The following is a 24,088-nucleotide window of genomic DNA, read 5'->3' on the forward strand; positions in this document are numbered from 1 at the left end:
CTTCTTTCTTCATATGTTTCTCATCTCCCTAATTACTTTTTTTATCTATGTTGTTAAGTACTAGTTGGAGACCCGTGTAAAACACGAAGTAACAATAGGTATTTTAAAATAACTCAAATTATTACGATAAAACATGTTAGCGAGTGTATCTTACAAATTCATCTTAAGTAACGATAGGCAAGTTAGAACAACTGAAAGTATTACTTTTAATTGTTGCTAGCTAAGCAACAACAATAGTTGCAATTGTAGTTAAAATCTCATAAGACTTATCTTAATAGTTTAGTAGTACAACAGAGTAAACAAAAGAAGAATTAGTAGAGCATAGTAACAATTAACAAATCAAAAGGTGGAATAGATAATAATACCATAACGAATCAAAAGAGCAAATTAGATGATAATAATATTACGATCAGAAGCAAGACTCCTACAAATTCGAACATGAAGCTACAAGCAGATTAGCCGAGTTCAATGTTACAAAATAACATACAAAATGACAAACTATCGGCATGATAATGACACAAAAACACATGGAAGGTTCCAAAACAATACAATGCAGCAACAATCAGAGTACGTTGTCCCTTGTACACATGTTATGCTTGTAGTTTCTTCTTCAATTTCTTGGAGGTCGAAAGTTCACCAACGGAATTTTCAACAGCAAAAAGCGGCGCAACCCTTTTTTCACCAGGAGTTGTCGGGGAGGCCTTTGCGAGGTCGGAAGCCAAAGAGTCTGCGGTAAAGGATGAAGCATCCTTCAAAGATATGACAAAGATTCTGTAAGCCAATGTTAGCTTATATCGAGGCAATATAGTTACGGATTTTTCAGCTAATAAGTAACAAATTCTGAGGTGTCAAGACAAAACTAAATATATTTATATAACCACCTTGGAATCAGCTAAAGTCTGTGAGGATTCTCCAAGCTTAACAGAACTGGATTTAGTTTGATCCTGGCTTGCCTAGCAAGGACATGGATACAACACAACAATAATCAGGAAAATGATATGAACCATTGAGCAATACGTCTAACTAATATAATGTAGTTACGGATTATTCCGCTAATAAGTAACAGATCCGAAGGTACCAAGACAAAACTAAATATATGTATATAACCACTTTGGAATCGGCTAAAGTCTGTGAGGATTCTCCAAGCTTAACAGAACTGAAGTTAGTTTTATCCTGGCTTGCCTAGAAATGACATGGATAAAACACAACAATAATCAGGAAAATGATATGAACCCTTGAGCAGTACATCTAAACAAATATAGATTTCTACCTTATCAGGTGCATCCTTGGCTTGCAGCTCAACAATTATATCTGGATCGTCACAAACCTTTGACACAGTGTATACATAATAATCTTTTTTAAGATTGTAGTTGGCAATGCTAATCTTGAAAGCTAACAGTTTGTTAATTGTTAATCATCACATCCAATTCACGGGGGTAAGACTCGGTATCGCCTGAAGCTGGTTGCCTTTCTCGAATGTCATTAGCAGACATCCTAACAACCTTACTAACGTCCTTGTCAAACATGACAAAAGACTCGGTACCAGTGTGGTCTTGCACCCTAAATTGAACTTTGAACCTGGTATATACACATAATAACAATCACTATTAAATTTGCATATAGAAGCATTCGTTATGATAAAGTAAAAAGCCCTGAAAGAAAAACTTTACTTTGGAACCAAAGATGTTGGGATGTCATGGCAGGCGAGACACCATAAGCTGTCCATAGGAGCCTCGAGAAAGTGAGACGGGATCTCCTCAGACTGCTCTAGATACTCTTCTTTAGTTAAAGCCTTCCTTCCATGTCGCCGATACGCCATGTAAAACCTGCCATGTTCTTCTTCCAGCATCCTAATGGTAGCAACCACAACGACATGTTGTTCCTGAAAAATCGAACCAAGTATATGAATATATAGGCATAGAGCAACGCCTTCAAGTAAACACAGATCAACCAATAATATTAACCTTTACACACTCTCTGATCTCATAAACGTATTTCTTCTCGGTATCGACAACAAATTCATTGTTAAAGGGGTAAACGGTCTGCGATGACAGAGCAGTTTGAGTAGCAGCACCATCCCTCTCTATAAGGCTGGATGCATGGAAAACAAACCATATTTGATTTTAGTAATGACTACAACAGTCCCAAATAATTAACAGGGGATGGTGATCGTAACTCCTCCTAAAGTCATTCGCCTCATCAATGTCTTCATTGAGGAAAAGACGTGTCCCATACATGTCATTCTGAACAGTAATTTCTCCTATACATAACAATAGCATTCAATTTATATAAGAGTTCAACTGGAGCCTCTACATGGTTTGATATACATAGGCCAACAAACTTACTATTAAAATACTTAAGTTTGGCATGTTGGAGGATGCAAATAACCATCTTAACAGATTTGTTTGAGGATATGAACTTGTTCACTTGCTCAACATATTTTCCCCAAAGAGTGCATTTAACAACTTGAACACTACATTGTCAAAGGCATCATAACAAATGAGGCAACAATTTTTCTTTCAAAAAGAACTGCCCACAAATCAATTGTGGCATCATAAGTTGGCAAAATGTTTTCCAAATTAGAAATCTTAAAAACAAAATTCTATAATAACATCAGGAAAAATGTAATTGAAAATAGTATTCATATAAAACAAATAGGAAACCAAGCATAAGGTATCCCAGGCATGAATATATCTAAGCACAGTCAAATAAGTGCCCAATACAAAATCTACAAAAGATTGTACATGGAACTCCGGTCATAATACAATGCAACCTAAAGCTAACCAAGTCACAAGGAATGAAGACAACCTTAATATGAAATCACTACGTTGTCAAAGGCATCTTAACAAATCAGGCTACAATTCAAGTAGGGCATGAGTTTTTACACAATTGACAATGAATAAACTCCCATTTAATAGAAAATGGTGCTAATGTGAATGAGTGCTTTTTTAGAATGTAGATTCAAGGTAAGATGACTTAGCTAATAATGAAAATCGATAATCATTCATGCACAAATACTCACCGACTGATTCTATATTCATTGTAACTACGGAAATCTCAATATGAAATAATTCATGCATAAATACCCATATACTGATTATATAGTTATTGCACTTAAGGAATAATGACAAGATGTATAACAAAACTTACTCTAAGTCCCGTAGATCAAAGTTCACCCTTTTGTTTTCTCTCCCAGACGACTTAAAGATATCAAGGTCACCACACCAAGCAATCCTACCCATCACATCTAAAAGTTAACTAAGCATGTTATTTTTGGGAGTAAAGAGACAACAAAAATCAAAGAATTTACTAACCCACAGTGTGTCTTTGTCTTGCTGATGCAGTGTTCTCATTGATGGCAGTAAAAGGGACGAAATCAAAGCCATAGGGATGGCCTTGGAAGGAAGATACACGCTGGACAGAAGTACACTTAAAAAAAGTTTATCTTGTGAGGAAGAGTTATAATCCTATACCTGTCTCTTTGCTACCCAACTCCAAATCTTCTTGTGACAACCACCGCATCCTCAAAGTATTCCTGAAAATCTGGCAGCAAGCTCTTTTTAACAATGGCCTGAATTTTGTGACCCTGAAACATTAACAACAAATAACTTTTATTATGGACATGAAGCCTGACACATATAATACATAAACATATAAACAACGAAAGATATATCAAAAGAAATATCAAAAGATATATAAGAAACCCCTACCCTCTCATCGATAAGGATCATATCAAGCTTAAAGGTTTGCTCCCACATTCTGATTATTCTAGCCTTCATATGCCAGAAATTATTGTCAGGGGTTAAATCTTGAACAAAGTTAAGATTTTGAAGTTCCATGGTTGTTTAGAAATTAAGGGTTCCCAAGATTGTATTAGGAGTAGATTGACATGTATTAATTGGCATACACTAATCAGAACAGGTTTGCTGAAACAAAGTACATACATATGTGGTAGATATAAGCTTATATAGAAAAGTGGTTATCTTTCCAATGGCTTCCTTAAACTAAGTACACATTATTTGCAGAATATGGGTTTTCAATGCTATAAAATAGTTGGCATATACCAATCAAAGCAAACATGTTAATATAAAGTTTCATAATCTCGATGTTTACCTTAAACAAAGTACACATATACACCCAAATACAACCAATAATACGACCATTTGATGCCTAACAGCCATTTTTTTTTACAAATTTTGTAAGCGTAAATTGCATGGGGAAAGCACTTCTAAACACAAATTCATACGGACATATATACGTACGCTCCAAGAAAATCAAGAACTATGGTTGAAATCAAACTAACCTCTTTACCTCCATCCTAACCAAGTGATTATGTCATCTTAAAGTATAATTTTCCTATGTGGACCCTCTATCTTATTGACACATTAAGCATGCTTAGTTCTATCACTTAATCTCCTTTAGTAGTGTTTGGAGATTGTGATTTTTATGGTTGATTCAAGATCAAGATTTACAACAAATTTTTTATTTATTTATGTTTTTAGTTCTCATCTTTTCCATACCCAAAATGAAGTATTTTTGATGTTTTATTTTATTCATTTTGCAAACCATAAAAGATGCCATCATACTACCTGGCCTCTTCTCGATATTTATATATCTTTCTTTTTATGTGTCATATCACTACGCTATATCTAAGGTTAATTTGTGTCATAATCAATAAATATGTATTAATAATGCATGTATGTGATTTGCTAATGATTGGAGAATTATCAAATATTTCAAGGTTAACAATATATAATATATTATCTTTCATCACCAAATAATAAAATAGAATGTCAAAACGGTTAGTTATTTGTTACTCCGTATTAGAGTTTTTCATGCATGACCTTTATCAAACATTTTTTCCAATTGGTAACGTGGCCTTGCAAAGCATTTGAATCATGCGGACCTATCCATATGGCCATATTACATCTTTTGAGATGGGTTGTACTTAGGAATTCTGACACCACTATGTTTTTAGTTACTACGAAATATATTTTACAATTGTATATCAAAACATCTTAAAGCATATTTTGTGGGCCGGTGTACGACTAAAAAATACAATATATGGGTACTATGCTAAAATTGTAGGATTAGATGACTACGTCATAACTATAATTGATAGAAGCATAATCATTTTGTGTTGTAATCGAGACTCAAAATTAATAGAAGTGATAAAGGAGCAGAAAAAAATTTCTTTTGAGAAATTTGTCCCACATCGGTGGGGTGGGATAGGAAAACCATGAAGGCTATCCAAGGCTATAAATAGGGCCTTAGAGATTCATTCCTTTTGCACGTTCTTGGCTTGAGTATTCGCTTCCTTCTTTCTCCTTTTGGAAGAACTCTTCTGTAGTTCATCCACACTTAGTTTATTTTTGGGTCGTGGGGTGTGATTAGAGGCAGATATTTGTGGTGCTTGCTTCCAAGAGACCCAAAGGTATAATTTTAGTTGTTTACTATAACAACTAAAAGGTATGTAATCTTATTTATTCATTTTCCTTAGTAGTTTTCAATAATTCAATTATTTACTAAGGCATTAGAATTTTTTTTATGTACATAGTTATATATTCAATTGTGAAAACATAAATCTTGTTTTAAGTTACATGCTTACTTAAAAGTTTAAGTTAATTTGTAATGTCTAAAAACTCATCCTAAAATAATGGTAATATTGATTTGCATTTGCCAGAAAAATAAAATTATTCATCATCATATCGTTCATTTCATCACATGACAGAAGATATTGATTATTTGATTAGCACATGTAAAACATCAAAATATCATATCAAGTAGGGGCATATTAATTATCATCTCGAATGGGAATCTGCCTTAGTCGACATAAAATTATTTACCCATATATTTGATCTCTTCACTGCTAGTACCATGCATTAAACTCTTGCTAGTTTTAAAAGGGTGTTTGGTATTGTGATAAGAAAACAAAATCTGCTTTTTCAAAATATATTATGCATTTTCAAAACTGTGTTTTGAAAAAACATACAGATACATGCTTCTTCAAAATTGTGTTTTGATAGCCAATAATCACTTTTTCATACAAATACATTTTTTAGATTACTTACGTTTTATAAATGTAATAATCAGATAATTCATTTTATAACGCAATCACAAACACCTCCTAAATAAACACATTTGGATGTTAAAAAATAAAAAAAATAATAATAAATTAATTTATATTTATATGATTTTCTCTTTGACTTGAAGATACAAGACACGCCAATACACCATGTGCTTCACAATGAAGATAGCATCATGGGACATTTAGATGCCGAATTGAAAACATTGAAAAAAGGTATGTTACTTATTCAATAGAACGATTGACGTCAACTTTGCAATTTATCAACCATTCAAGAAACAGCGTTTTTTCAACATTTAATTTTTGTGCTTCGACTCGTCACTAATAATTCAATTGAATTCTAATACGGTCTACATGTTGGTCAAAAAGTCGAGTGCATTATTGACAGTGCAAAAGAGAACTCTTCATAGATCAAATTAACTTGAATTTTCCTAGGAAAACCTTTTTCTTCATTCTTGAAAATACATTACTCACATGAAGATTTGAACCCAAAATATATATCAAAGTTCCTACTCCTCACAGCCTTATAAATTTGACAGTGCTAGACTAAAAGACTTATTAGTATCATTTCGAATTTATCAATGACCAGATATATTTATGTTCTTAAAGTATATATTCTTAATCTGATTAAGGGTATAACTAATAATAAATTCGTTATATATTTTCTGTTTTATCATAATGTAGGTAATGAATAATACATCACTTGCATTGGCATGTTTAGATTTCATCATCTTTATCTATATTGAAACAAAATAAAAAGTAAAGTATATACATTATATAGTAGTTCATACATTTTGGACGGACAAACAAAGTAATTTGGGAACTTTAATTTTTTGTGGGCGTGGTGAAGGAATTATGAGGATAGCAAGCACGGACTCGTTCACTAACCACAATTGGTGAAAAAAACACCTTGTATTGGCAGATAATGACGGAATTATGTGGTGTTCAAGAGTGTCTATGACAACCCCAATATGGTTATAAAAATTTATATTTCTAATAATATTGTTTTTATGTGGCAATTCCATAGAGAGTGTAATTTAAATCTTTAGTTTAATTTTATGCTTGTTAGTATCATGAAAATATTTCAGCGATCCTGAAATTCATGGCTCTGTCACGCAGAGTGGCTAACTTATGACTGAATACGACCAGGTTCACATAATATTTTGACAATGTTCATTCTTCACTTGGACGGTTGGACCTAATGCAATTTAAAGTAATATGAAGTTCTTACGAAATTAATTTATGCAAAAAAAGTTTCATATATATAGTCACGAACATACCCTCGTCCGCCTGGCAGAGAGGTTTAGGTCAAAATGGCATGAAATCAATAAGAATTACAGAATCATATCCATTCATATGTATATGTTTTATTCGATGTGAGAAATGAGATGATGATCATCATATAAAATTTATAACAGTGTGACAATTGCAATGATAGTGTTCTTTTAAACTTAAATGGTGTTTTTGGCACAAAAGCAATTCAAAAAAAAAAAAAAAAAGCAAAGGGAAACAAAAAAATTAAAGTCTAATGAAAGCCAAAAATGAGCCTACAAAATTTCCACCCATATCTGCTAAGATTTCCAAAGTAGACTTGTTACTTTTTAGCATTGGTAACACAACGAACTACATAGTGAAGGTTTTTGCTCAAGGGTAACATTTTTGCTCTAAGATTTTAAACGATAATCGTACCATATATTTTGATTCATTTACCACACTCTACATATTTCATAGCAGACTGTACAAGTATGTAATGCACAACAGTGGTAAACTTATCAAATTCGGTGGTACGAATATCACTTCCCATTCTAAATCTGTATGCCATGGATATAATCAAATTGAAAGAAGCAGTATGTTTCAGGTGAGAATATATGCAATTTATTCCTTAAAAAGGTAAACTGAAGACAGGATTTACAATTACAATCCAAATTCTTGAATTCAAAGGGGGTATTTTTTTAAACTTTTATAGGAGATGACAAAAAAGCGGAATATTTTGTTAATGATATTACAACGGAATATAATTTTAGCTTGGATCAAATAATGATATGTATTACTATGATTTATAGAAAGAAGTTTGTGATGACAAAGTCATATGATCATATCACAAGGACGGTGACCTAATGTAAAAGCTTGGTTTCAATAGGTTTAAATATTTGGAGATTACAAGTTCGAATCTTAATATAGCATAGAATATACTCATTTATAAACACGAAAAGATACCTGGCTACCAGCAAAGGTGCTGGCGGTCATGGGATCAGTTGACTAGTAAAACGGCTCAGGTAACTAGGTTAAGCAGACGAAAAGTTTGTGATGCCAAATCCCAAATATACGTATCGTTTTTTATTGAGGATAAGCAAAAGGAGAATGTCTAATAGAATGAATAAGGGGTGAACAGAATCATATGCGTACATGTTTTATTAATTTATTAGATGTGAGTATGTGAGAAGTGATGATGACTTGGGATTTGGGAAAGCTTGAAGTTTGCGGTATGAAATATGCTCATATGATGTGTTTTTTTTTATATTTATAAATCGAGTTCTTTAACCAATATATCTAATGAAAGCCACAAATAAACCTCAATTTTTTTCATTCAAATCAGTAAGTTTCCAAGAACAGCTTATCAGCATTAGTGATAACTCGAAAAGCCAACAGCGATACTGAAAATGCAAGTATTTAGACTGAGCCGGAAGAAAAAATGCATAACAAATTTTTTAAAATTATAACTAAGGTTTAACGTTGTAACAAAAATTACTTTCTATAAAATTGCATTAGGCCGGTCGGAGTGAGTGCTTTAATATTGCTTTCTTTTTCACCATCCTCATTTTTCTTTTTTATTTAAATTAAAAAAAAAATTACAAAAGTCTAATACCTTTGGATATATTGGGGGGAGACTCTACTATAAATAACAAAAAAAAAAAAAAAAAAAGAAATCTAATCTAACTTATTCATGATGATTGCGGTGTCGGCTTTGGTCCTTGTCCTGGTCCTGCACCTATTTCTGTCTGAGTTTTGCTGTTGGTGATAGTTGTGATTCAGATGATGTTGTTTATGTCGCCTCTTCTATTTCAAATTGTGATGTTGGTGCCTCTTCAATTTCAGGTTGGGTTGTTAACTTAGGTTGTCGGTTTGACGCATGTTTTGGTTCTATCTCTAACGTTGTTTCTGTTTGTGAATCTGTTATCTGTATAAGACCAGGTTCTCATTCTACAACTGTTTGTAGTAATGGCTCGGCCTGGGATCTGATGTCACCTCTGGTTTTGGTTCCCACTCATATGCTTGTGAGGCCAACGTAAGTTCTGGATTTAGATTTGGAGTTGGCGATGATGTGGGTTATTCTAATATGGGTGTCTCCAATGACGAAGTATCACTTTGATCATCCATTATATCTTCTCCTAATTTCTAACAGATCCTCCCCCAATATATCCAAAGGTATTAGACTGGAGTGTATTTTTTTAGTTTTACTTTTATAAAAAGAAGGTGAAGATATAATGACTGATCAAAGTGATAATACGTCAATGGAGACGCATATACTATAACAACCCGCATCAACGCCAACTACAAATCTAAATCTATAACCGACATTATTGGCCTCACAAGCACATGAGTCAGTTTTAAAACGAGAGATGACATTAGAGCCCAAGCCCGAGCCATGACTACAAACATAAATAGAACCGAAACTTGATCTTATACAAACAACATATTCCCAAACAGAAACAACATAAAAAATAGAACCAAACAAGAGTCAAAACCATAACCAAAGGTAACACCACAACCTGAAATAGAAGAAGCACCAAAATCACAACCTGAAACAAAAGAGGCGACAAAAACAACATCATCAGAACCACACTCATCACCAACAATACAAACTCAAACAAAAATAGGTATAGGACCAGGACCAGATCCGACACCGTAATCATCAGGAATAAATTACATTGGAGTTTTTTCTGTTCTAGTAGACCCTCCCCTAATATATCCAAAGGTATTAGATTGAAGGTTTTTTTTTTGTTTTTTTTTTTGTGTATTATAGAAAGAAGAAGAAGAAGGAGGTTGGTGAAGAAGAAAGTAAGTAATTGAAGATGAAGACATTAGTTTAAAGGGCAGATGAAGTACAATAGGAGGAAGCTTTCATGCCAACAACTCATATTTACTATCCTCTCATTTAAAAAGTATATTTTGGGTAGGTAGATAGTTTTTATGGTTGTGGTATAGAGGTGTGTATAAATAGTATGTATATTAACTGCATAACGCCATTTGGGTTATTTTTTCTTTAATTTTTATCAGTTTCACTTGTAGTAATTAGTATGCAAAAATAATTCTACATCATCTTTATGCAAACCCTTTGCTTTATCACAACTCATAATAATTGTTGAAATGAATTTATTGGTTAATTTTGATGTGAAAGGGAGATAGGGGAGTTTGTCTTGGAAAAGGAAAAGCTTTGGTGGGTTGGGTTTTTTTTATCTTTCTCCCACCAGGGATGTAAATGACACGATACAGTTCGCGAGTTAGCCAAAATTGACTCGTAAATTACTCAAAATCGACTCGGGATTACTCAAGCCGAGCTCGAGCTACTCGAGTAGACTTTCGAATTGAGCTCGAGCCTTAATATATCCAACTCAAAAATCTCGCGAGCTTAATCGAGCTTGTGCTTATTTACAATTTTACCTTGGACCATTATATATTTTTACATAATTACTTTACTATCGAGCCGAGCTTAATTAAGTCGAGCTTGAAGTTGTTGAGCTTATAGGAGTAATTTGATTTGAAACTTAATTTAATTCTTAATCGAGTCGAGCTTGAAAGTAGCGACACATAAGGCGAACTCGAGATCGAGCTTAAAAATAAAGGCTCGGTCGAGCTCGAGTCGAGTTTCGAGCTTCGAGTTTTACAATCAAGTCAAGCTCGAGCTTGGTACTGTGTCGGCTCGATTACACCCCTTTCTCCCACCATTTATATAAGTTTTTCTTTTATTATTATTATTATTATTATTATTATTATTATTATTATTATTAAAAAGTGTAAAACTTTTTGTTATTGTTCTCTAAAAAGACGAATGTTAAAAGTAAATTTAACTAGGACCAAATTAATAATATAACTAAAAGAGAATGTTGGAGGTACACTTGACACCCCTAATCCCCCTTTTTGAGCCTGATATGTGAAATCGAGTAATAAAATTTATAAACACAAACTGCCAAAAGACTGACTTTAACACACTCACAGGCAGTGAACGTGATCGTATGCAGTATAGTAAACTTGGTAAATCAAAGGTCGATCACAAGGACAAAAGTAGAACAGTTGCTCAAATTAAGTAGTTCAAGTAAAAGGAGGTTTTGTGACCGAATTCTCACTTTGCAATTAGTTATAAAATTTGTTAGTAATCCCTTAGGATTAGGGATGACAAAAATACCCGTACCCGATGGGAAATCCGATACCCGTACCCGATTTAACCGGGGAATCCCCGAGTTGACCGGGGATGGGGACGGGTATGGGGATGTAAATCTAATCCCAGATGGGGATGGGGACGGGTATGGGAAACCGAAAATCCACAATCCCCGTACCCGAACCCGAAATTACTATATATATTTATTAGAATCACTTTAACTTCTTATCTATATTCTAGAATCAGTTTTAAGTTTAAAGCTTTTGTTTAATACTTTTTATGTGTTATACTTTATTAATCATCTATTTAACATATATATTAGTTTATACATAAAAAGAAAATTACATATCTTCTATTAAGATAAATTCATGTTCATTCAAAAAAGGTATCCCCGATACCCGATGGGGACGGGTTTGGGGATGTATTTTAATTACCCGACGGGGATGGGGACGAGGACGGGGACGGGGATTACAAGTGAAAATCGGGTACGGGGATGGGGATTGAGATCCCCGACGATCCCCGCCCCATTGCCATCCCTACTTAGGATTAATCAAAAAGAGAGTTTTGATTGAAACAGTAATTTAAAAGGCACACATACTTGGATTAGCTTACATGTCAATTAGAAGGTCTAAATATCACTTGCATTGTTGAACAACTTAAAAGGTAATAGATGAACTCTCGTTATACTAAAATTTTAATTGCTCAAAGTGTAGTTATTACTCTTACGGATAATTTCTACTCTAAATAATTAAGCATTAAGAACTTAAGTTGATTTTATGATTTAATCTTGAAAAACTTTCTCGCGAATAGCTTTATTCGCCTAATCAGATATCTCTATCATCGACGTTTTCACACTCAAAATGAATTTAATTGTTTAAATCTTTATCGCTGATTTCTCTCGAACTCCAACGACTTTTGATTAATTAAAGACCGATTAATCATTTCATAAACCAATTGACAATCACATAGATTTCTCTCGAACTTCTATTAACAATTATCAATTATCTATATAAAAGATAAAAACAATTTATACACTCAAATAAATGAGGTTCTTCGATTAAACATAAACATCTTGTTTATCAATTGCAAATAACATAAAATAACCCTATGATATGTTCACTATCCAAGCAGGTGCTAAGAGATTTAGCCTCTCATTATGAAAAGATAAAAACAATCAATAATATATGAAAACATAATGTACCGAATGTTGAAATCCGTCTAAGAATGATTAAAATCGAATACGGAATGATGAAAGAAATCCAATCATGATCAAGGGCTTCAAAGATGCTTCAATGGATGAAAAAGATCTTCAAAAGCTTTTCAAAACGGATGGTTATCAAAAGGTAGGGTTAAGGAATGAATTCGCAAGCTATTTATAGTTGCCCTAAAATTTTCACAAAATTCGTCTTTAGTTGTGTTGCAATCAAAATTGAATGCGTTGACTATTTGAATTTTGTTGACTTGATGGCTGGCCTAAACCGGACATGTTTCGTCGCAACATCCCAAGTTGCGGGGCAACTTACCTTGTTGTTTTGTAGTTGCGGCGCAATCCTTTATTGCGTCACAATATAGCTCTTGTCAGTTTGACTTTCGTTGACCAAGCTTCAAATGCAGCCCTAGGACTCATAAATATTTTGTAAGCACTTATTTTGCCTAAAAAAAATTTCGTTTCCTTCAGAATTACGCTCAAGTACCTATTAATAACTTGAAACACTAACAAATATCATACACGCATCAAATGTATACGAAAACGACTCAAAAACCATATAAAAGCAACTAAATACATGTTAACCATCATCTACGACTCCGTGTTGTGCATGTATGAACTGTTTTGTCACACCCCCAAAATATTTTATTTTGCGGAAACGGAAGGAGTGAACAATAAAGGAAATCACAACACAAATTATAACAAACGACCTCTATAATGAGACGTTTTAAAAACTTTCATTAATAATAACCATTTGTTCTTACAAAAGATGGAAATGAGCATACAACAATTACAAATGAGATTCCTTAAAAACATGAGAATATTAACAAGCTAAAGACGTCTCGAAATGTTTTCTCCTAATATATGTTGTGACTCCAAAAGCATGCATCACGTATATGCATCAAATAGCTCAAGTACCTGAGAATACACATTTAAATTACGTCAACATAAAGTTGGTGAGTTCATAGTTTTTATAATAAGAATTTTCCTTTGGATCACAAGATTTATATAAGATATCGCATGCATTACGAATATCAAGATAACATGGTTATTCAAACCAATAATATTTATCACATGCTTATACCTTGGAAACCGAATACCTTAACATCATACGATTCACGTATATATAAAAATAATACCCCTCTTGTGATGCTAAAATGCTCAACACAATCAAGATATATTTCGAATATTAATTATCCATTGCAAGTGTTAGTGCGACTAACCTGGATAGGCGTGTCAACCCAATAGTACTATTTACAATATTCGCGTCGTAAATTTTAATCGGTCCAAGTTCCATATAGGGGATTTCGAGCCAGAGCATTGTAATAATAAAAATATAAGCATGGATCATTTTAAGCAGTTGTGACCATAAAAACAAAACAGTTTTGTATTCTCAGTCCCAAAAATAGTAAATAGGGATCCATGAAACTCACCTTAGATTGGTGAATTGATTAGTAACGTAAAAAGGTTGTAATGATAGCAAACGAGCAAATTATCCTAATAGAAAATACGATTTGATTTATAGTAAAGGTTTAAACTTAATAATGTTATTTATTAATACGCTTGTCAACGTAAGAAACTTTGGGTTCTTTCTAAAAGTCTTTACTTTTTTAAAAAAATATTTATAAATGATTTCTCATTTTATCTTTATAAAAATCTTTCATAAGCTTTTGTTAAAAATACAATTTATAAGTTATCAATTAGCTTAAGATATGAATGAGAATAAGAAGACACTTGAAAGTGTTTCTTTGAATTGATATGAATATATTCGAAGACGAATACGAGTGTGTATATATTTATATACATATAACGAAGAGATACTTTAAATAGTAGGACTATAATTAATACAAAATTTATTAATCATAAGATGAAGAGATACCTTAAATGGCAAGAAAAACCAATATTATATTTCAAGTTGTGTTAAGGTTGACTTGGGTCATGTAGTATCCCGACGGTGAACCAAGTTGCGTTTAGAATGCGAAAGCAAACCGTTTGCGAACTACAATCCGCTCCGTTGGTATACCCCAAAGATGCCCAAGGTCAATGGCAATCACGTTTAGAAATATAGTATGGTTAAAAGGCTATCAAGGATATATTCTATCCATAAATCTGACAATTCGAGAAGACGAAAACAATTCACAGATGGTGAATAGCGATTATATAAATATTCATTTATACTTCATTGGAAGTACATAAGGAGATTTATATAAGTGTAAATATCATGTACTTCAATTCTATAAAAGTACCAACAATTTATTGTATGTATAAAAGACATATTCAACGTATTTAAATGCAAGTATGTATTAAAATGAGTATAAATAAGTTGACAAGCATTTTAATAGATAACATATAGTTCTAAAATCAAAGAGAAAAGTATAGTAAGGTTTTATAAAAACACTTACAAGTTCGGAGAATTAAAAATTCTATGATCAATGTAACGATATAGGAATGAGCTCCGAAGAAGATCTTGAGAAAATTGAATATAGCTTGGACTTGTTTACTTGAAGAATATGAATAAATCCTAACTCCAATTGGCCATTATAACTAGACTTTTTGATGATCTTGTAAGAATTCCCGATGACAACTTCGTGTTTACAACTTCGAAACCAACGAAATCAAGACAACTTTGGTTGAATCGAAAGCTTGGGATGATGAAAGGTTGTGAGAGATATGCTTAAACTTGAACAAGTATGGATCTTGGAATGATAGGGATTTAAGAAGAAGAAGTTTGATTATGTAAATTAGCAAGTTGTAATGAAATGGGATGCTTGCTATTTATAGTAAAAAGATTTGGAAAATGAATGGTAAAAATGATGGTGGTGTGGCCGTGGGTTTTGAGGGCTAGGGGAGGTGATTCATCAACTTTTTATTAGGGTGGTGATGTGGTAGAAAAGTGGTGGTGGTAAAAGAAAAAGAGTGATGTGTTCAAAAGCTATGGTAAAACAATTATCTAGTAAGTAACTAGTTTTTAAACCTCCTTACTATTCACTATAATTATTTAGATTTTCCGATTTTTTGAGTGTGTTATTTTATGAATTAAAAATCATAATCGAGTGTAGAAATACTAGAAATTATGTTTCCCCAAGTCTTAAGTTCATACGAGAAAAGCTTATGCGAAAAATAGGCGTTTTACGAATTTTCGGGAGATTTGAACTTTTTATTTTCTAGTTGATCATCATCAAGGTTTTTAAACTTGTTAAGATAGTTCATTAGTAGTTTGATTAATCACACAATCAAATAAGAAAGCTTATCACATACTCATACACTTAATCATACCCTATCTTAGCCTAAAATACCGTAATTAATATAATCGAACCCTAATTGCATATAATTAGGTTAAATTAATAAAGTGAAAATTTGACGGATGTCACAGTATTTACCCGTTAGACGGAATTTCGTCCCGAAATTCAAAGTGTAGCCTCCGGTGATATAGGCTTCTCGAATAAATGTGGATATTTCTTCTTGAATTGATCCTCACGTTCCCATGTGAATTTGTGACCTCTCTTTGAATCCCATCTGACTTTAACTATGGGGATTTGACTATGTTTCAACTGTTTAACCTCACGGTCCATGATTTCCACCGGGGTTTCAACAAAGTGGAGTCGCTTGTTGATTTGAATCTCATCTAAAGGTATGACGACACTCTCTTGAGATATACACTTCTTCAAGTTTGAAACATGAAAAACGTCATGAACGCTACTCAAATCCTGAGGTAGTTTCAGACGGTAAGCAACTGGACCAATACGTTCAAGTATCTCGAATGGACCTATGTATCGAGGACTTAGTTTCCCACGCTTTCCAAATCGGATAACACCTTTCCATGGTGATACCTTTAGCATCACCCTATCGTTGACCTCGAACTCCAACAGTTTTCTTCTAACGTCAGCATAACTCTTTTGACGATCTTGTAGCGCTTTTAGCCTATGCTGGACTTGTACAACTTTCTCCATTGTTTCATGTACAATTTCTGGACCTGTGAGTTGACTTTCTCCAAGCTCATTCCAACAAATTGGTGATCTACATTTCCTTCCATAGAGTATCTCAAAAGGTGTTGCCATAATGCTAGTATGATAACTATTATTTTATGAGAATTCTGCTAAAGGCAGATGCTTATCCCAACCATTTCCAAAATCTACAGTACATGCTCGTAGCAGATCTTCCAAGCTTTGGATGGTTCGTTCACTTTGACCATCGGTCTGAGGGTGGTATGCGGTGCTCATATCTAAACGAGTACCAAGTGATTTCTGCAGTGACTTCCAAAAGTCTGATGTGAATCTACCGTCATGATCGGAGATGATAGAAAGTGGTACTCCGTGCCTTGAGACAACTTCTTTCAAGTACAACTGAGTTAATTTCTCCATTTTGTCGGTTTCCTTCATTGGCAGAAAATGTGCTGATTTGGTGAGACGATCGACTATCACCCAAATCATGTCATGACCATTAGTCGTCTTGGGTAGTTTGGTGATGAAATCCATTGTTATTCCCTCCCATTTCCATTGGGGTATTTCTAGTTGTTGTAACAATCCTGAGGGTTTTTGATATTCAGCTTTTACCTTAGAACATGTCAAACACTTGCTGACATAGGTAGCGATATCTGCTTTCATGTTTGGCCACCAATATAATTCCTTTAAATCGTGGTACATTTTATCGGATCCCAGATGTATAGAGTACCTAGTTTTATGTGCTTCATTCATCACTAAATCTCTAAAATTTCCATAACGAGGTACCCATATCCGATCCATAAAATATCTAGTTCCATTTTCCTTGATTTCAAAGTTCTTGTCCATTCCTCGTAAGGATTCTACCTTTTCATGTTCTTTCTTGATTGCTTCTTGTCCATTCCTCGTAAGGATTCTAACTCTTAGAGGTTTGATTCTCTCTTTTCTGCTGAGAGCGTCAACAACTACGTTTGCTTTTCCTGGGTGGTAACGAATTTCACAGTCATAGTCATTTAATAGTTCTACGCAACGCCGTTGCCTCATGTTTAACTCTTTCTGATCGAAGATGTGTTGGAGGCTTTTGTGATAAGTGAAAACTGTACACTTTGTACCATACAAGTAATGTCTCCACATCTTTAAGGCAAATACCACGGCTCCTAATTCCAAGTCATGAGTTGTGTAATTCTTCTCATGTATTTTCAACTGTCGTGATGCGTAAGCGATGGCCTTTTGTCGTTGCATTAAAATACAACCTAACCCTTGATAGGAGGCGTCACAATATACGACAAAATCATCGTTACCTTCTGGTAATGCAAGAATCGGTGCACTACAAAGCATCTTCTTCAACTCTTGAAATGCTTCTTCTTGTTTCTCAGTCCATAAGAATTTCTTGTCCTTCTGAGTTAAAGATGTTAATGGCTGAGCTATTTTAGAGAAACCTTCGATGAATCGTCGGTAATAGCCAGCAAGACCTAAAAACTGGCAGATTTCTGATGGTGTCTTGGGTGCTTCCCATTTTTCGACAGCTTATATCTTTGCAGGATCCACATGAATACCCTTGCTGGTAACTACGTGCCCTAAGAACTATACTTTCTCAATCCAGAAATCACATTTTGAGAATTTGGCATACAGTTGCTCCTTCTTGAGCAGTTCTAAGATTTTCCTCAAATGTTGTTCGTGTTCCTCCTCGCTTTTCGAGTAGATGAAAATGTCATCGATGAATACAATGACGAATTGATCCAAGTATGGTTTGCATACGCGGTTCATCAGATCCATGAAAACAACTGGTGCATTTGTTATGCCAAATGGCATCACTAGAAATTCGTAGTGGCCATAACGAGTTTTGAAAGCTGTTATAGGTATGTCTTCTTCCTTCACCTTCAGTTGATGATAACCAGATCGTAAGTCTATCTTTGAATAGAACTTAGAACCTTGAAGTTGATCGAATAAATCATTAATTCTCGGAAGAGGGTATCTATTCTTAATCGTTAGTTTGTTCAACTCACGATAGTCGATACACATTCTAAAGGATGCATCCTTTTTCTTAATGAATAAGACCGAAGCTCCCCAAGGTGAGAAACTTGGTCTAATGAAACCTTTATCTAACAGTTCTTGTAACTGATTAGATAATTCAAGCATTTCTGATGGGGCTAAACGATAAGGTGCTCAAGCTACTGGTTTCGCTCCAGGTGCTAAATCAACATGAAACTCTACTTGTCTAGATGGTGGGAGTCCTGGTAATTCTTCTGGAAATACGTCGGGAAATTCTTTGACTACTGGCACCTCTTCTAATTGTTTCTCATCTGAATTCTTTTCTTTCACGTGTGCTAGGATAGAAAAGTATCCTTTCTTCAAGCACTTCCGAGCTTTCATACACGATATGATGTTTAGTGGTGTGCCACTTTTCTCTCCTTGTATGATAATCACTTCTCCATTCGGGAGAGGAATTCGGATTGCTTTATCGCAGCACAAGATTTCGGCATGATGTTTCGACAACCAATCCATACCGATGATTATGTCAAAGCTTCCTAATCTTGCAGGCTTAAAGTCTATTGGAAAAAGACGATCGTCTAAGTTTATAGTACATTCTTGAAATATTTTGTCGGTAGACATGAGTTTTCCGTTAGCTAATTCTACTGTATACTTAGCATCTAATTTATCGGGAGTTATATTAAGTGACGGGGTGAATTCTTCAGATACAAAGCATTTTTCAGCACCAGTATCAAATAGAACAGATGCATAGAAGTTGTTGATAAGGAATGTACCCGTAACGAGGTTAGGTCATTCCGAGCTTGTTCTGGTGTGATAACAAATGCTCTCCCATGAGCTGGTTGGACATTCATGACATTCAGCTTTGGGCAATTTCCAGTGCCCATTATCTCCACAATGGTGACAACCTCCAGGTGCGGTTCTGATATTAGTAGGTGGGGTAGTCTTACAATCTCTTGTAAGATGGCCATACCTTTTGCACTTTTCACAGTACTTGCCAGGTCCTTGATGATTACGCTTGCACTGGCCACAAACTGGCGAGTTTCCCTTGTTTGGCATGTTATTGCTCGGGCCCGCGTTGTAGGCTCTTATGTTATCAGGCTTCCTGAACGGTCGAGGAGTAAAGTTTCTTCCTTGGTTTCCATCCCATTTTCTCTTATTATCAAAGTTCCCAACTTCTGCAGTCTTGATTACTGCTCCGTGACGAATTGTTTGATCCATGAGCTCATGAGTTCAACGAACAACATTTGAAAGTGTAACGGGTTTTGATGCCATCACATTCCCTTGGATAGACTGAGGAAGTCCCTAAAGGTATCGCTCAACTTGTTTGTACAATGGCTTAACCATTGTAGGGCATAATACCGACAATTCGTGAAAATGCCTAGTATAGGCAGCAATGCTGTTTCCTTTCACTGTCAAACTCCAAAACTCCATTTCTAACTTCTGAATATCATTCCTCGAACAATATTCTTCCCTCATCATTTCCTTAACTTCGTCCCAAGGAGTTGCATTAGCATTATCGATTTCTACATCAACAGCATATGCATTCCACCAAGTAAGAGCACCACTCAGAAGAGTACCGGTGGCATACTTGACTCGATTTCCATCAGGAGTCTCACTTAATCGAAAAACTGACTCAGTCTTCTCGAACCATTGTAATAGGCCTACCGCCCCTCCAGTACAGTGGAAGAAAGTTGGTTTGCAATTCAGGAAATCCTTGTATAGACCGACCCTATTAGAATTTCCTCCTGCTTGTTGACTAGTCTTACTTGCAACTATACCCTTTCCTTTCGTCTGACTAGCAGTTTCTTTCTTTCCAGAGTTTTTACTTGCTTCAGTCGCTATGATGTCTTTAATTTGTTCGGCGACTAGTTTGTCGATTTCACTTTGTGTCATGGGGATGATTTCTTCTTCCTCTTCATCACTAGAACTCTCCGGCTCAACATTTGGCTTTGTTTTCTTAGCCGTCTTAGGTTAAGTTACTTTCTTGGCTGGTTCAGGTTTGTTTTTCTTAGCAGGTTCCGACTTTCTTTTTGTTGGATCGGGGTTAGCTCGGTGTTAGAGATCCAAAAATAGTGATAAATTGTAATTTAAGTTAGTGGGCTTACTTGTTGTTAAGTTATAGATAAATGATTTCTAAGGATGAGGGACGAGATGTGTTAATTAGCTTAATTGTATAGTTAGACTATAAATACCCCTCAACACCTTAGAAATCATAAGCCTTTTCACCATTCCATTTCATTCCTGTAATTTTACACATACTTAATCCCAATCTTTCCTCTCTCTCTCTCACTAGAAACACACACAAATCCACCATTGAATCTGTGAATTCGAGGCTCAAATCGTGTTAATTACATGTGGTATCAGAGCAAAACATCATTCTGATATCGATCCATTACTGAATTCAATCACAGTTTCATCAACAATTCAAAATCAAAACCGTTTTTCAAACCGTAACTTGTTCTTCATTTTTCACCGATAAAATCGTATAAAATCATAGTTTTTTTGTTCACCATTAGATTCCTGATAGTTTGAAACACATTCCTGTCAAGTTTCAAGTTCCAATTCGATCTACAACTCGAGATTGAATTTTGAGATTTTGGCGCTAAAATTTGGGATTTGATTCTGTTGTGTTTTTAGCTGAATTTTGTTTAAGGATTTGTTGCGGAGGTGAAAACAAACATTTTGCAAGTGATTTCAAGTTCTAACTCTCAGTAATTCAAAAGTTATTGAAGTTTTTCTGAGTCATCAATGGAGTTTTCTAAAAAGGTTGATGAGATGATGAAGAAGATGACCACAAGACGATCTTGGCTAGGACGATCTTCACAAGATCGTCTCAGCCTTTGAACCTTCATTTTCCAGTTTAATAAGTTTTGTGGCTTCTAGGACAATCTTCACAAGATCGTTCTGGCAAGTGGTTGTGGTGTGAAGTGTTTGGTTGTGGCTAACTAATCCGAAAGGATCGGTTTGGTCAATTCAAATACTTAAAAAGTATTTGAAAAGTGTAAGTTTTGAGACAGAAAGCTAAGACGATCTTGCCAAGATCTCAATTGAGCTCAGATTTTCACAGTTCTTGACTTGAAACTGAGATGATTACAAAGATAAGAATAAGACCAATGATGAGAGGATATTATCTCAAGATGGAACAAATGTTCAAAGATGCTCCAAAATGTTTATACTCATGGATTGAGGGGGAGCATGATTATTTCATAAGAGATTTATTCAAACTTCATTCAAATGTTTATTCTCCAAAGTGTTCAAGTTAATGTGACAAAGATCAAAGCTACAAAAAGTTGAAAGATTGATTGGAAGATTCAAGACAAAGAAGTAAAGCTTCAAAAGAGTCTTCATCAACATATTCCATTCAAGATCTTCAAGTCATACAATTATACTCGTTCAAGAAGCTCCAATGTATAAATCAAGGAGGAGAGTACAAGTTCATGATACTTCATTCCAAGAAGATGAATTTCGCTCAAGAATCGAAAATTGAAGAACCAAAGCCAAGTTTATACCTTCCGCACCTCAAAAGATAACTCTGATTCATGGTTCAACAATCTTCAAAGAATCAAGAAAGAACACACACTTGTTCTCTGTTCAAAAAGAACATTGAGAATCTATTCATGATTTAACTTCAAGAAGTCCAAGACCAAGATTGAATCAAGTTCTCCAAACACTTGTTTCAACAAACCAATTGTCTTCACCATCAGGCTCATCAAATTCATTCCTACAAGACAAGATTAATACGTACTTCATTCATTACAATATATCACTAACGGGGAAAATGTTAGAGATCCAAAAATAGTGATAAGTTGTAATTTAAGTTAGTGGACTTACTTGTTAAGTCATAGATAAATGATTTCTAAGGATGAGGGACTAGATGTGTTAATTAGCTTAATTGTATAGTTAGACTATAAATACCCCTCAACACCTTAGAAATCATAAGCCTTTTCATCATTCCATTTCATTCCTGTAATTTTACACACACTTAATCCCAATCTTTCCCCTCTCTCTCTCTCTCTCTCTCTAGAAACACACACTAAAACACCAAGAACACACACACACAAATCCACCATTGAATCTGTGAATTCGAGGCTCAAATCGTGTTAATAACACTCGGGGTGATCTTCTTAGTAGAGTCGTGTTCTTAGGAGGCGCCATTTTCTTAGATAAAGAAAATGTTTCGAGTTAGTAAGTTTGTTAGAAATATACTAAAATCGTAACTTAAATAATACTTAACCAAGTAAATTCCAAAATAATAGAATTCTTAAAATAAAGCAAAGACTTGCAAGTATATAACACATTTGTATAACTAAGTACTCATGCATTATATTTGGAAAAGTTTACATAGTACATTGATCTAACATATACGAGTTCTCTAGTACATCAAAATTTAGAGAACCGTATCTTTCCGAAGAGTTAGCCTACTCTTGAACTTAAATTACGTCATCCTAATATATGTATTTCCTAATATGTGATTCTAATACATCTTTTACATATATTTCCTACTATATATATATATAGGCTTCTAATAACTTGCTCTTCCTTCAACATCTTTTCTTAGGGTGTTGTAGCTCGGTTTCTCTTGTTTCCAGAAGTGGAGGGCAACTGAGCTTTGAGGCTGGCTATTATCTTTTCTATCTCTTGCATCCTAGTAGCTAATGATTTCTCATTGCTGGTGTTGATCACATTATTTTCTCTTAGATGTAGGACCAAGCCTTGATGGTCTTCGTCTAGATGATCTAGGATGGCAACATTATGGTTGTATAAATCAGTGAATCTATCAAAATCTTCCCTCACATTTCTAACACTTTCTCTAGTAATAGATACACTTCTTTGACTTGCTGGGCTTTGCATTTCATATTGAACAGCTTCCATCTTACTTTCTAGCTCATGGAGTCCTGCCACTGGAATAGGTACGGTGTGATGAGGTGGTTCATGAGTTATGGAAAAATTCCTTGGCTCAAATGGTGGTTGCTCGAATGAAGGCCATCTCATATCCATTGTCCATTCCCTAATATTATTTGGATTGACATAGGGGTCAAACAAATTCGGTGATTTAGGAGGAGTTTCATCATCAGCTAGTGGTGCATCTTGTAGATCACTTATTTCATCTTGAGGGTTTTCCATTACATTGTCACTATCTGAACTGATATCCAAATAAGGGACTACTTGGTTGATGCTATCATCAGAGTTTGAATCATAGTGAGTATCAGCCATTTCTGTATTTACAAAAATACTAAGGCATGAGAAATCTAAGGCATAATTGAACTAAGGCTTTTGTAAACTAAGACATGAAAATGTATATTCTAAGCATGTATGAGCACATTGTCACAAAATTGTTATAGACTAAGTTTATTAATGCAACCTAATAATTCATATATATTAAGCCCACTAATGCAACCTAGTTCACTATAAGCTGTGGCTCTGATACCAATCTGTCACACCCTCAAAATATTTTATTTTGCGGAAACGGAAGGAGTGAACAATAAAGG

At 34.5% G+C, this 24,088-nt stretch overlaps 2 protein-coding genes across 2 annotated transcripts; both read right to left on the reverse strand.

The window, feature by feature from the left end:
• Nucleotides 1–590: 590 nt before the first annotated feature.
• Nucleotides 591–3,839, reverse strand: LOC122610541. The gene is made up of 13 exons (XM_043783520.1): nt 3,711–3,839; nt 3,489–3,586; nt 3,319–3,414; nt 3,151–3,234; nt 2,346–2,473; nt 2,158–2,260; nt 1,965–2,091; nt 1,671–1,882; nt 1,422–1,578; nt 1,271–1,327; nt 1,108–1,182; nt 882–953; nt 591–749 (listed from the first exon to the last, which is right to left on the reverse strand). The coding sequence occupies exons 1-13, from the start codon at nt 3,837–3,839 to the stop codon at nt 591–593; spliced, it is 1,497 nt and encodes a 498-aa protein (XP_043639455.1).
• A 14,934-nt stretch (nt 3,840–18,773) lies between these two features.
• Nucleotides 18,774–19,817, reverse strand: LOC122610542. The gene is made up of 2 exons (XM_043783522.1): nt 19,505–19,817; nt 18,774–19,297 (listed from the first exon to the last, which is right to left on the reverse strand). The coding sequence occupies exons 1-2, from the start codon at nt 19,815–19,817 to the stop codon at nt 18,774–18,776; spliced, it is 837 nt and encodes a 278-aa protein (XP_043639457.1).
• Between the last annotated feature and the right edge of the window lie 4,271 nt (nt 19,818–24,088).

This window comes from Erigeron canadensis, chromosome 8 (assembly GCF_010389155.1).
Source record: "Erigeron canadensis isolate Cc75 chromosome 8, C_canadensis_v1, whole genome shotgun sequence".
Taxonomy (NCBI): domain Eukaryota; kingdom Viridiplantae; phylum Streptophyta; class Magnoliopsida; order Asterales; family Asteraceae; genus Erigeron; species Erigeron canadensis.